Below are 13,787 nucleotides of genomic sequence, written 5' to 3'. Positions count from 1 at the left end.
GTCTACATGGAAACAAGTTGGAATCTAACTTCAGTGCCGGGAAAAATAGTGGAAACTATCCTCAAGATCAAAATTGTAGAGCATATAGAAAGACATGATTTAATGGGACACAGTCAACATGGATTTACCCAAGGGAAGTCTTGCCTAACAAACCTGCTTCATTTTTTGAAGGGGTTAATAAACATGTGGATAAGGTGAACCGGTAGATGTAGTGTATTTGGGATTTTCAGAAGGCGTTTGACAAAGTCCCCTCATGAGAGGCTTCTACGAAAACTAAAAAGTCATGGGATAGGAGGCGATGTCCTTTCGTGGATTACAAACTGGTTAAAAGACAGGAAACAGAGAGTAGGACTAAATGGTCAATTTTCTCAGTGGAAAAGGGTAAACAGTGGAGTGCCTCAGGGATCTGTACTTGGACCGGTGCTTTTCAATATATATATCAATGATCTGGAAAGGAATACGATGAGTGACGTTATCAAATTTGCAGATGATACAAAATTATTCAGAGTAGTTAAATCACAAGCAGACTGTGATACATTACAGGAGGACCTTGCAAGACTGGAAGATTGGGCATCCAAATGGCAGATGAAATTTAATGTGGACAAGTGCAAGGTGTTGCATATAGGGAAAAATAACCCTAGCTGTAGTTACACGATGTTAGGTTCCATATTAGGAGCTACCACCCAAGAAAGAGATCTAGGCGTCATAGTAGATAATACATTGAAATCGTCAGCTCAGTGTGCTGCAGCAGTCAAAAAAGCAAATAAAATGTTAGGAATTATTAGGAAGGGAATGGTTAATAAAACGGAAAATGTCATAATGCCTCTATATCGCTCCATGGTGAGACCACACCTTGAATACTGTGTACAATTCTGGTCGCCGTATCTCAAAAAAGATATAGTTGCAATGGAGAAGGTACAGAGAAGGGCAACCAAAATGATAAAGGGGATGGAACAGCTCCCCTATGAGGAAAGGCTGAAGAGGTTAGGGCTGTTCAGCTTGGAGAAGAGACGGCTGAGGGGGGATATCATAGAGGTCTTTAAGATCATGAGAGGTCTTGAACGAGTAGATGTGACTCGTTATTTACACTTTCGAATAATAGAAGGACTAGGGGGCATTCCATGAAGTTAGCAAGTAGCACATTTAAGACTAATCGGAGAAAATTCTTTTTCACTCAACGCACAATAAATCTCTGGAATGTGTTGCCAGAGGATGTGGTTAGTGCAGTTAGTGTAGCTGGGTTCAAAAAAGGTTTGGATAAGTTCTTGGAAGAGAAGTCCATTAACTGCTATTAATCAAGTTTACTTAGGGAATAGTCACTGCTATTAATTGCATCAGTAGCATGGGATCTTCTAGGTGTTTGGGTAATTGCCAGGTTCTTGTGGCCTGGTTTGGCCTCTGTTGGAAACAGGATGCTGGGCTTGATGGACCCTTGGTCTGACCCAGCATGGCAATTTCTTATGTTCTTATGTTCTTATCTTGCAGCCGAGCTGGGGCTTGCCTGAGCAAGTTCTGGCATGATCAGGCAGAGTTTCTTGGTGTATTTTTAAAAAAAGATGTTACGCTCCGCAGCCACAGACGGCTGTGACCGCTGCTGCTCACCTCTCTTTTTGCTGTATTGGGTCTGTTGGGAGAACTCGCAGCCTCTGCCAGCCACCTCGGCCTTCCGGCCTCCGTTCCTGGGCCTACCTAAGCAGCATGGATGCTGCCGACCGCCATCTTACCCTTGGGGTTCCCTAGGCGCGCACGTCCCAACCAACTTTAACCACATCATGGCGGGAACCTCGGGGGCGACCCCATCAGATGACGTCACTCTACTCCGGTATTTAAGCTCGCCAGCCCAGACAGTCGGCAACTTGGCAACGAGTTCACTTGCTGCATTTACCTACTCTCTCTTTCAGCATTGCTCCGGTTCCTGCTTCCGTGGCGTGAGACTTTAAGGTACCCGCTCCTCGGGGGCCTTCCTCGTCTCTGGGCTATCCGGTCCTCGGAAGGCCTTTCACCCGGCCTCCTGCCTGCTTCGCTTCCCAAGGCTTTCCTCGGAATTTCTACTCATCTTCAGCCACTGTGAGTACCACACTGTGGACCCCTGTTTGTGTCATCTATGTGGGACCTCTCTCCGATATACCCCGCTCTGTGGACCATTGCCATGATTACTAGGGGAACTCTCTCCAGTGTACCCCGCTCTGCAGACCATTGCAGTGACTACTCGAGGAACCCTCGCCGGTGTACCCAGCTCTGCGGACCACTACAGTGATCTCCCACTGAGGAACCCTCTTGAGTGTTCATTCCTACGGACCCAGTGTACTACAGTGACTGTAACTTCCTCCGGCACCCCCGCTCCTTGGGTAGTGCCGCAGCTATTGCCTGACTTGAGTCTTCCGAGCTGAGTCTGACGACAGTGTCTGCACTGCTGCTCCATGGCAGGTCTCCCGGGGTCACCCTCTCTTTCTCCTTCTACACATCTGCTGTATATCATCCCGCAGTTGAGACTCCACTCCCGATGGTGAGGCCCAGCTGGGCTCCTCCCCCTGGGCGGGTACCACCTCTCATCTCGGCCAAAGGGCCCATACACTTACTAATTCTAACAAAAGTTAGTCTCTGTTACATGTTACGTTGCTTATGGCCATCAAAAATATGACATGAATTTTAAAAATCATAAAAACTACTGTCCAGCAAGAAAATATATATAAGTGAGATGTTTTAAAATTTCACAATTATTGTAACACAAAATTGGCCATTTCTCAAAACCTTACGTGATGTACAAATTTCGAAGTATCAGCATCAAAAAATCTATTTGAAATACCAAAAAGCTTGAAGGAAGCAAAAACGTTGTTTACCAGTGTTATCCGAAAGAGTAAATAACCGATTCACATTTACCCGTTCTAGACCTCTCATGATTTTAAACACCTCTATCATATCCCCCCTCAGCCGTCTCTTCTCCAAGCTGAACAGTCCTAACCTCTTTAGTGTTTCCTCATAGGGGAGCTGTTCCATCCTCTATCATTTTGGTTGCCCTTCTCTGTACCTTGTCCATCGCAACTATATCTTTTCTGAAATGCGGTGACAGTATTCAAGGTGCGGTCTCACCATGGCACAATACAAAGGCATCATGACATTCCCATTTTATTCACCATTCTCTTTCTAATAATTCCCAACATTCTGTTTGCTTTTTTGAATGCCGCAGCACACTGAACCGACGATTTCAATGTGTTATCCACTATGACGCCTAGATCTCTTTCTTGGGTGGTAGCTCCTAATATGGAACCTAATATTGTGTAACTATAGCATGGGTTATTTTTCCCTATATGCATCATCTTGCACTTATCCACATTAAATTTCATCTGCCATTTGGATGCCCAATTTTCCAGTCTCACAAGGTCTTCCTGCAATTTATCACAATCCGCTTGTGACTGAACTAGTCTGAATAATTTTGCATCATCTGCAAATTTGATTACCCTCACTCGTCGTATTCCTTTTCAGATCATTTATAAATATATTGAAAAGCACGGGTCCCAATACAGATCCCTGAGGCATGACCCTGCCCACTCCCCTCCACTGAAAAAAAGTGTCCATTTAATCCTTCTCTCTGTTTCCTGTCTTTTAGCCAGTTTGTAACCCACAAAAGGACATTGCCACCTATCCCATGACTTTTTACTTTCCTAGAAGCCTCTCATGAGGAACTTTGTCAAATGCCTTCTGAAAATCCAAATACACTACATCTACCAGTTCACCTTTATCTACATGTTTATTAACTTGTTCAAAAAAGTGAAGATTTGTGAGGCAAGACATGCCTTGGGTAAAGCCATGCTAACTTTGTTCCATTAAACCATGTCTTTCTATATGTTCTGTGATTTTGATCTTTAGAACACTTTCCATTATTTTTCCTGTCACTGAAGTCAGGCTCACTGGTCTGTAGTTTCCCGGATTGCTCCTGGAGCCCTTTTTAAAATATTGGGGTTACATTAGCCACCCTGCAGTCTTCAGGTACAATGGATGATTTTAATGATAGGTTACAAATTTTTACTAATAAATCTGGCCAGATGCCCAAGGCCAGGAGCCAAGCCATTCTTCTGGTGCCGATACCCACGGCGGCTAAGCAGGCTGCAGTTTCAAAAACATCATAGGTGGAACGCACCTCATGCTTTCCTGCTTCCAGACCCAGTGAGACAATGGCTGTAAGGGCTTCCTGTTGCTGCTGGGAAATGACCTGCGCAAAATCCTGGACTCGTTTCCAGAGACTGCAGTTGTACAGAGTCAAATAGAGTTGGTAGGCCACAATACTGGCAACCAGTATGGCGCCTTGGAAAATCTTCCTTCCCATTGGGGTAGATTTTAAAAGAAGCGCGATCAGCCTACTTTTGCTTGCGCATCAGACTCAAGCAAAAGTACGCTGGATTTTAGTAGATACGCGCGGAGCCGCGCGTATCCACTAAAATCCTGGATCGGCGCGCGCAAGGCTATCGATTTTGTATAGCCTGCGCGCGCCGAGCCGCGCTGCCTCCCCCCGTTCCCTCCAAGGCCGCTCCGAAATCGGAGCGGCCTTGGAGGGAACTTTCCTTTGCCCTCCCCTCACCTTCCCCTCCCTTCCCCTACCTAACCCCCCCGCCCGGCCCTGTCTACAACCCCCCCTTACCTTTGTCGGGGGATTTACGCCTCCCGGAGGGAGACGTAAATCCCCGCGCGCCAGCGGGCCTGCTGCGCGCCGGGCCGCGACCTGGGGGCGGGTACGGGGGGCGCGGCCACGCCCCCGGGCCGTAGCCACGCCCCGTACCCGCCCCCAAAACGCTGCCGACACGCCCCCGGAACGCCGCGACGACCGGGCCCGCCCCCCGACACGCCCCCGACACGCCCCCCTCCGAGAACCCCGGGACTTACGCGAGTCCCGGGGCTCTGCGCGCGCCGGGAGGCCTATGTAAAATAGGCTTCCCGGCGCGCAGGGCCCTGCTCGCCTAAATCCGCCCGGTTTTGGGCGGATTTAGGCGAGCAGGGCTCTGAAAATCTACCCCATTGCATCCAATTCCCTATGTTCATGTCCCGAAGGAGCGGAGGCATGGGTACAGGAATGCCTGGCCTTTTTTTTAAGGTGTACTCCATGACCACCAACTGGTGGGGGAACTGTCTCCTATCAAACCCCAGGGCCTGTTGCACCAAGTAGGTGGCATCAGCCTTTCTGTTAACTGGGGAGATGGAGATGGGGTGTTCCCACATGCGGAGGAGGAGTTCCTTAAAAATATCATGGATCAGAATCACCACAATTTCCTTAGGAGCGTCAATGAACTGGAAGACTTCCAGCATCTTATGACGTGCATTCTCCTCCGTAAAGAGCTGAAAGGGAATGGCCTTAGCCATAATCCTGACAAACTCCGTAAAAAGGAAAACAAAAGGAATAGATGCCAAGGTCTTTTTCAATTCTTTATTTATTTATTTATTTATTATTTTTATATACCGAAATTCCTGTATAAGATACAAATCAATCCGGTTTACATAGAACGGCAAATTGCCCTGGTCTTACAAGCCTGACCAGGGCTTTTTACATGGAACAGTAACAGTGAGTCTCCGTAAACTATACAAATAACGAGTTAAACAGTGAGCCTGAATATAACAAATTGATAATAAATACAAATTAATAACAATTAATAATTCAAATTATCAGTGGCTTGCCAGATGGATTAACATGAAACAGATGGACAGGGTGGAGGGGGGGGAGCCGAAGAGGATAAAGATGGGGGCATAAAATGGATAGATTGCTGGATCGCATTCTCAGGGGGGGAAGTGTGGAAGGATGGCAAGGGGAGAAGGGGTTAGGAAACTTGAAAATTAAGGAATCAGATCATGATAACCTAGTTACATTATGTGAGTGGGAAAGCTTGCCTAAAGAGCCAGGTTTTTAGCTTTTTTTTAAACTCTGGTAGGCTGGGTTCGAGGCGCAGGTCTGGGGGGGAAAGCATTCCATTGGTGAGGTCCTGCAGTTGAAAGTGCTCTCTTCCTTAATAATGTTTTTGCAGGAGGGGCAAATAGTGTGCCTTTGTAGGCGCTTCTGATGGGCCTAGAAGATGTATGCGGTCGAAGTTGTGTCCTTAACGTGATGTTGTGTTGTGTTGTGTTGTGTTGTGTATCGCTTTATGAATGATAGTGAGAGCTTTGAATAAGATCCTGTGTTTAATGGGTAGCATCACATTCGGATTAAAGGTCTCCACTTGTAATGACCTTTAAACCGAATGCGATGCGCAAGGAGCCAATAGAAGAATCATATCAAGATTCTGATTCATTTTCAAAGAGATAAGATTCAATGCCATTGCGGATTACGTATATACAGACTATATTGACATACAAGCCCCTGAGGCAGCCGTTGTGAGAACGGCGAAACTCGGCCAGAGTCGGGCTGTAACAATTTAAATACATCTCCATTTCAATAAAGAACTGAAAAAGACCTTGGCATCTACTCCCTTTGTTTTCCTAACGGCTTTTTTAGAATACCTACCTTTTTGCTTCTTGGGACAAACCCCGCAAAAAGACAGGTCCTCGGGTGGCAACAGACACCACTCCTCCAGAGAGGGCTTTCTGAGTATTCTGAGGACGAGTCTGTGGAGTTATCACCCCAGGGGTCATAGGGCCCATCTTCCTCACTTGGACAAGGACACAGAGGGCGAGGTCCATGAGGGGTATCAGCCCTGGGCTCTGAAGGCTTTGCAGGCCTAGGGCACTGACTGCACCGGTGGTTCCCCAGACATGGAGGGGGATCATTGGTCATGGTAAGCCGGAGGAGTCCGGCAACAGCTTGGGGAACCGTAAGCGAGGGAACACCCTACCAGCTTCATCTTCCTCCTTGGAGGACCCGAGAATTGGTATCGCTCCGGTGGAGGGCATTGGTGGCCGATTGGGCAGAGGACCCTTTGGGCAATGGTTGCATCAGTAGGATGCCAAGAAGGACGTCCAGGTACTCCATCAGTGGTGCTAACATCTATGGCGGAGGCTTGGGTACCGATATAGGGGCCAGTGGCACCAGCAGCTCAACACTTTGTAGCGCTTTGAGCACCGCCGATTGCACCCTGCGGTCCAACTCCTCCTTGAAGTCCTGGGTGGCCAGGACTGATGGAGGAGGATGAGGCGTTGCCAGCTCATCCTCACGTCCCAGAGGAGGCACAGCGCCCTGCACTAGGGTTGGTGGGGAACACCTCAGGCTACCGGGGGCACTGGAGGATGGGGCCTCAAATGGACGGTGCCGCTTCAATGGTGGCTTGGTGGTCGCAGATGCCACTCTGGACTCAAAACCGTGCCTGGAGGGGGATCGGTGATGGTGTTTAAGGGATCATTTCCAGTGCTCGGCCCGGTCTTTCCCCGGTGCCAAGGAAGCCGATGACCTGGAGGTCCGGGAAAGCGGAGAGACCCATTGAGGATCGATCTCCCTCTCTCCGATCCTTGGAGGTACCAGTCAGAGTGATCGCGAGGGGGAGCAGTTCGGATGGCTCCCCGCAATCCTTAGGCGTCGAAGAAACAAACGCAGGCATAGAGGACTTCGGGGTTCCGAAAAGTTTCTCCATTTTGTCGAGGCGCACCAGATGCCCTTTGGGTGTCATCTGGTCGCACAGACGGCACCCTCGGACGTTGTGCAAGGCCCCCAGGCACAGGATGCAAACCTCGTGTGGATCCGTGATGGACATAGTCCGTGGGCACTGCAGGCACCGACAAAAACCAGTTAATGCCATGAAAAATACCCTGCATGTGGTCAATGATCGACGGACACCGTGGGGTGGGGAATCGGGAAGTGACTGCAAGTTGGAAAAAAATGGTTGAAAAAGACCTACTGTACCGAGGAGGCTTTGACTGTGAAGTGGGACCCAATGAGGACCTGAAAAACAACTTGAAGAAATAGAGGAAAATTTTGAAAAAGTTGGAGCTCCACTGACCACGAGGCAACTGCACCGCGCAAAAGAAGAGACTGAAGGAGGACCTTGCATGGACGCGTGGATCGTAGCAGGCTGGGCATGCTCAGTCTGCTAGTCAAAGCTTCTAGAAACTTTGACAAACGTTTTCCGTGCCGGGCTCTATCAGATGATGTCACCGACGTGTGAGGACTACCATCCTGCTTGTCCTAGGAGAAGATGCAATTATTCACACTGTATGTGACTTATGTTTGCTTATAGCATCTACTGATATAATCATAGGTCGGAAAAACTTTTTTTAATATATTTTTTCATATATTTGCAGAACACATTGTAAGTAATTGCATTTTATATACAATGGTCACCTTTTCGCTCTATAAATATTGGGAGTACTCAGCTTTTATCTTTCATGTGTTGCATTTTTCAACTCAGTTTATTTTCTATTAGTACTACTGTAATAAAGAAATGGACAGAAATGTATCTGGAGATTACTACACCATTCCTACGTCATCTGAAAATTGCACATGACCGTCAGCCTTTTTCCTAGTACCCAAGCAAATTAACTCCTTAGCATGTCACAATCACTCAGACTTGTTCAGCACCAGATGCAAACTTGTATCATTTGCACCGTATTGTACATGTATTTATTTGTAGAAATTTTGGTTATGAGTACAAGATTTATTTTAACCATTTAAAAGATCTGCATACACTAACTGAGCTTTTTAAGTTGTACTACAATCACTATTAGGTCAAAAGACCAGAACTACCTCAGCGTAACTAGTCTACCCATATCACCTGATCCTGTCTCTACCCATGGTATGATGCCTCCAGTATTTCATAGCAATTATCAGGCAATAATTATTACAGAAATGTGGCTTTATTTATTTTTAAGGTGTGGTGGCAATTTTCAAACCAAGGGGTAGATTTTAAAAAGTGTGCGTGCATCCATGTGCGCATGGTTCCCAGCATGCGTGCATGTTATAAAATCCATGGGCCACGAAAGCTCGATGACGCCATGATAAAGAAAACAACTGATGAGCAGTCGATGACCGGCGGACCCCAAAGGACTCCGCAAAAGGGGAACAGACTGCACCAAACGAAAAACTAACTAAAGCCGGGGAGAAGGAAGAGGGACTCGGCACAAGAAAAGTCGAAAAACCAACCATGGAATGTAGTTTTCCAAAAGAAAAAAGCACAAGCTCCACAACGCGAGACAACAGCTCCAAGGAAAAGAAGAGACTGAAGAGGGACCCCGCAAGGATGTGTGGATAGTGGCATTCTGAGCATGCTCAGTGTGCCAAAGTTTCTAGAAACTTTGACATAATTTTTCCATGTCAGGCTCCATCCGATGATGTCACCCATGTGTAAGGACTACCATTTCTCAGGGAAAGCCTTATTTTAGCCATGGAAATGCCTTTGAACATTTACCCTCTAAATGCCTATGACTCACTTCTATACAGCAACAGAAAAACTTTTATTTATATGAAAGACCCCATCTTTACCTGTGAGAAAACAGGCTTGAGCATCAATAAAGCATGTCCATTTAGAATACCATATTCAAGAACCTTGGGCATTTCATCAATAGCTTCAGTCATATCATTGGGTTCATTGATGGTTTCTAAACAGAAATAGATCATGTTTAAACTACAACAGAATCGGCATTGTGCATAACACTGGTAATAATAGAACAAAAAATGCTTACCAAAAATAAACGTATTTTCCCTGTACGTACCAGGATCAGTCCAGACCGCAGGGTTGTGTCTCCCTTCCAGCAGATGGAGTCAGAGAAAAAAACTGAAAGGCACCCCCTCTCACACTGGTGTGCCACCTGTGATCCTCCAGTATTTTCTCTGACTAGCAGATGAGGGTGACAGAACCTGCGGTCCTAATCCTGTTAAAAAAAAAAAAAAAAGGGGGGGGGGGGGGGTTTACTTAAATTTACCAGAAAGCCTATTCTTTCTGAAGGATTCCTTGGCTACCTCAAGCTAATTAAAAAAAAAAAGTTAAAGTTAGTTACTTCTGTTCTTTGCTGAAGTTGAATACGACTCCCAAGTCCACCTTGGTAGAGACTCGGCTGGGGTGGGATGCCCCGATAGCCGCATTCCTGGAGCCCCGCCGACTGGTAAGTGGGGAGATTCACCGGTGCCGGTCCCTCTCCTCCCTTTACCTTGAGATGTACGCATTCCTCGGGTGTGCCCTGCAGTGTTAGTGGTCCCAGGGACGCCAGTTTTCCCCTGGTTGACAGCATTAAAAAAAAAAAAAAAGAGAAACTTTTAGAGGTTTAAATTCTTGCCATCTAGGTTCCAGGGGCTCCGGAGGGGCGTTTTTGGCACCGGATTGCTGACCTTACCTTCTGCCATGCCGCGGGGTGCCTCGTGCTCCGCTTGCGGAGAGCCGGTCCGACGGCTCTCCCACGATGGCCTCTGCGCTAGATGTCTCCCGGTGGTGAAGGACCATCGGGGAGTGCCAGAGGAAGCCTGTCAGCATGTTCGAGGGGCGGATGCAGGTTGCACTCCCGCTGCACTCGGGCTGGGCTGTCCCCGTCTAATGCTGGAAAGGCGGCCATTTTGCCTTCCTCACGAGGGGAGGAAGAGGAGCTGGCTGCAGGGGGAGGGGAGATCCCTCCTACACTGTCACCTCCTAATTTGAGCCCTGTGCGGCCTGCTGACCTAGGACCCTGCCTCTCCTCCCGATATGGCCCCTCCCCCGGGGGGGGGCCTTAAAGAGACAGCATTCCTTTTCTTCTAAGTTTGTGCTTCTAATGCACAAAGCCTTTTTAGAAGCGGAAGTTGAGTTGCAGGAGCCAGTACCTCCTCCACCCAAGATCCTCAGGCCATCAGGGGGTTGGATACCTCTAGGGGGCAGTCTGGCCGGAATGCCATTAATCCCTTGGGGTTTTCAACTCCAAATCCACCAGGTCCTGGGGCGCAGGACCTTCTCCTTGAGAACGGAGATGGGGACGTTGATGAGGCCGCCCCAGTGGAGGAGGATGATCCCAGGGTTCTTAGGCTGTTTCAGAAGGAAGAGCTAGAACATCGATTTTCCAAAGTGCTGGAGGAGCTGGATACTGAGGCACCGCAACCTAGCACTGAGGTCTCCAAAGGGGATCCGGTTCTCTTGGTACTTAAAGCTCCTCCGAAGGCTTTCTGTTTCACCCGATGTTGATGCAAGGCCAACCTCCGGGTGGGACGTGCTATGAAAATGCTTTACCCTTTACCAAAAAATCACAGAGAGGGAAACACTATTCCCAAAAACAAAATATTTATAAATGTTTTTCAATTATTTATACATAAGGAGACAGGTATCATAAAACTCGGCACCTATTATTGTCTATCCACCATCTCCTGCCCACATAGGGCCTCAGACAGTATCAGCTCTTATGGCACCATAATTGTAATCATATACCATCTCCCTTATGTCATTTTTAAAAAATGTTTTATTTACTGTCTTTTTTTCACTTTATTACTGAAAGCTAATTAACAATGTTAAAAGCTTTAACTTAGTTGTAACCTTGGTTGTAACGTCTAGTTACTTAATTCCAAAAGAGATACTTAGCTCAAGTAGCCGGCGATTAGATAAAATATTTCTTAACGCTGTATCATTTCATAAACTATTCCCATGAAATATATATATTAGGAGAGGAGAGGAGTTGGCTTTTGTGTGGTGAAACCTTTACCCTTTACCAGACTACGCCTTAGCAGTCCTTAAGGTGCCCAAAGTGGATGCAGCAGTCTCGGCTGTCACCAAGCATACAACCATCCCAGTGGCAGGGGCGACCACCCTTAAGGACCTTCAGGATCGGAAACTGGAGGTCCTTCTCAAGCGCATCTTTGAAGTCTCGGCCTTTGCATTCGGACAGCGGTGTGCAGTAGCCTCATGCAAAGGGCGACCCTTAGATGGGTACAGCAGATGCTTACCACGCAGCAGTTGCCTCCGGTGGAAGCTGAGCAAGCTGATAGTATGGAGGCAGCGGTGGCTTATACAGCGGATGCCTTGTATGATCTTCCGCGGGCGTCATAGCGCAATATGGCGTCTGCAGTTTCAGCCAGAAGGCTCCTATGGCTATGCAACTGGTCGGCCGATGTTTTCTCCAAGACTCAGTTGGGCAATTTCCCATTTAAGGGGAAATTCTTGTTCGGAGAGGACCTGGAGGCCCTTAAGTCCCTAGGCGAAAACAAAGTGTACAAGTTACCGGTGGACAAGCCTAGAACTCCCTAGGACCTTTGGTTCGGCTTGCCCTAGGTTCAGGGGCCAGTGCCGGTTTCGTCAGGGCAGGGCCTTCCTATACGTCCCAGCAGCCGTCGCAGAGATCGCAGGCTTGGCCTTCTTTGTGGTCCCCAAGAAGGAGGGCTCCTTCCGCCCCAATTTTGGATCTCAAGAAAGTGAAAAAGGCACTCTGGGTGCCTCGTTTTTGCATGGAGAACCCTCCGCTCGGTCATTGCGGCCATCCACTCGGGCGAATTTTTGGCTTCTTTAGACTTGACAGAGGCCTACCTTCACGTAGGGATCAACGAGCGTTTTCGCCGGTATCTCAGGTTCATGATTTTGGGCGAGCATTACCAGTTCCAGGCCCTTCCGTTCGTATTGGCCATGGCTCCCCATGTATTCACCAAGCTGATGGTGGTTGTAGCGGCAGCGCTACGGAAGGAGGAGATTTTGGTACATCCCTACCTGGACAATTGGCTGAGCCGGGCGAAGTCGGAGGAGCTGTTCAAAGCGGCGGTTCAGTCAGTGCTCCGCCGGCTACAATCTCTTGGGTGGATCGTCAATTACGCCAAGAGTCAGTTGATTCCATCCCAGGTTCTGAACTTCCTCGGGGCTCGGTTCGATAAAACAATAGGCAAGGTCTTCCTCACGGAGGAGCGGGCCACCAAGCTGGTGGCGCAGGTTCGGCAGCTATTGTCCCTACCGTTACCCCAAGTGTGGAATTACTTGCAGGTGCTTTGTTCTATGGCGTCTACTCTGGAACTAGTCCCTTGGGCCTTCGCCCATATGAGGCCTTTTCAAAGAACATTGCTTTCTCCTTGGGATCCGAAGTCGGAAGAGTTCCAGATCCGATTACTGCTCTTGGAACCTGCCCGGTCCAGTCTCCAGTGGTGGTTGATTCCGGCCCACCTGTAGTGCGGTATGGATCTGGAGGAACCTCAATGGGTGATAGTGATATTTTACAAATAAAATTAAAGAAGGCTATCACAAATTACTGACTCTCAGCCGTCTTAAGCCTTTCCTCACACAGAATGATTTCAGAACAGTCCTGCAATTTCTCTTCTTTTCAAGCTTAGGACTACTGCAATGCCCTACTCCTTGGCCTCCCTCTTGCTACCATCCGTCCACTCCAAATTCTGCAAAACACAGCCGCCAGAATCCTTACAGGAACCAAGGAACAAGACATATTACACCAACCCTCATCTCTTTACACTGGCTCCCAATAAAATACAGAATAGACTACAACATTATAACAATCCTACACAAATAATCACAGGACAACAAAACTACTGGCTAATCAAACACATTGAATTACATGCTCCAAAAAAGAACCTTCGCTCAATGAATAAAGGCCTCCTCAAAATCCCTCACGCAAAAACCACGCATCTATTAACAACCCGTGAGAGAGCTATATCCATCTCCAGCCCCTCTCTATGGAACTCCTTACCTTTCAATCTAAGAATTCAATCAGACACCAAGACATTTAAAAAAAAGAGAGAGTTAAAAACCTGATTGTTTACCAGAGCCTACTCAGACGCTCTCAGTCATCAACACTAACCGACTCCCACCCACTTCAAAACCAAGAAATCAGAGATACCATCTGTCCACACATGAAATCTCAGCAAAACCACAAAACCCACGATACGCCTCTCAAGAACCTTTTCCATTTTTTAATAACTAACACCCTCCCTGTTA

General features: G+C 47.6%; 1 protein-coding gene across 1 annotated transcript in view; it reads right to left on the bottom strand.

Annotated features, from left to right (window-relative positions):
• DNAH10 (dynein axonemal heavy chain 10) overlaps positions 1–13,787 on the bottom strand; it is a 952,322-nt gene that overhangs the window by 879,811 nt on the left and 58,724 nt on the right. The window contains 1 exon segment of the mRNA XM_029571350.1: positions 9,389–9,504. Coding sequence (XP_029427210.1) covers positions 9,389–9,504 — 116 coding nt within the window.

This window comes from Rhinatrema bivittatum, chromosome 11, assembly GCF_901001135.1.
Source record: "Rhinatrema bivittatum chromosome 11, aRhiBiv1.1, whole genome shotgun sequence".
NCBI lineage: Eukaryota > Metazoa > Chordata > Amphibia > Gymnophiona > Rhinatrematidae > Rhinatrema > Rhinatrema bivittatum.
The sequence above is the reverse complement of the archived record's forward strand: the minus strand, read 5'-3'. Positions and strand labels throughout refer to the sequence as shown.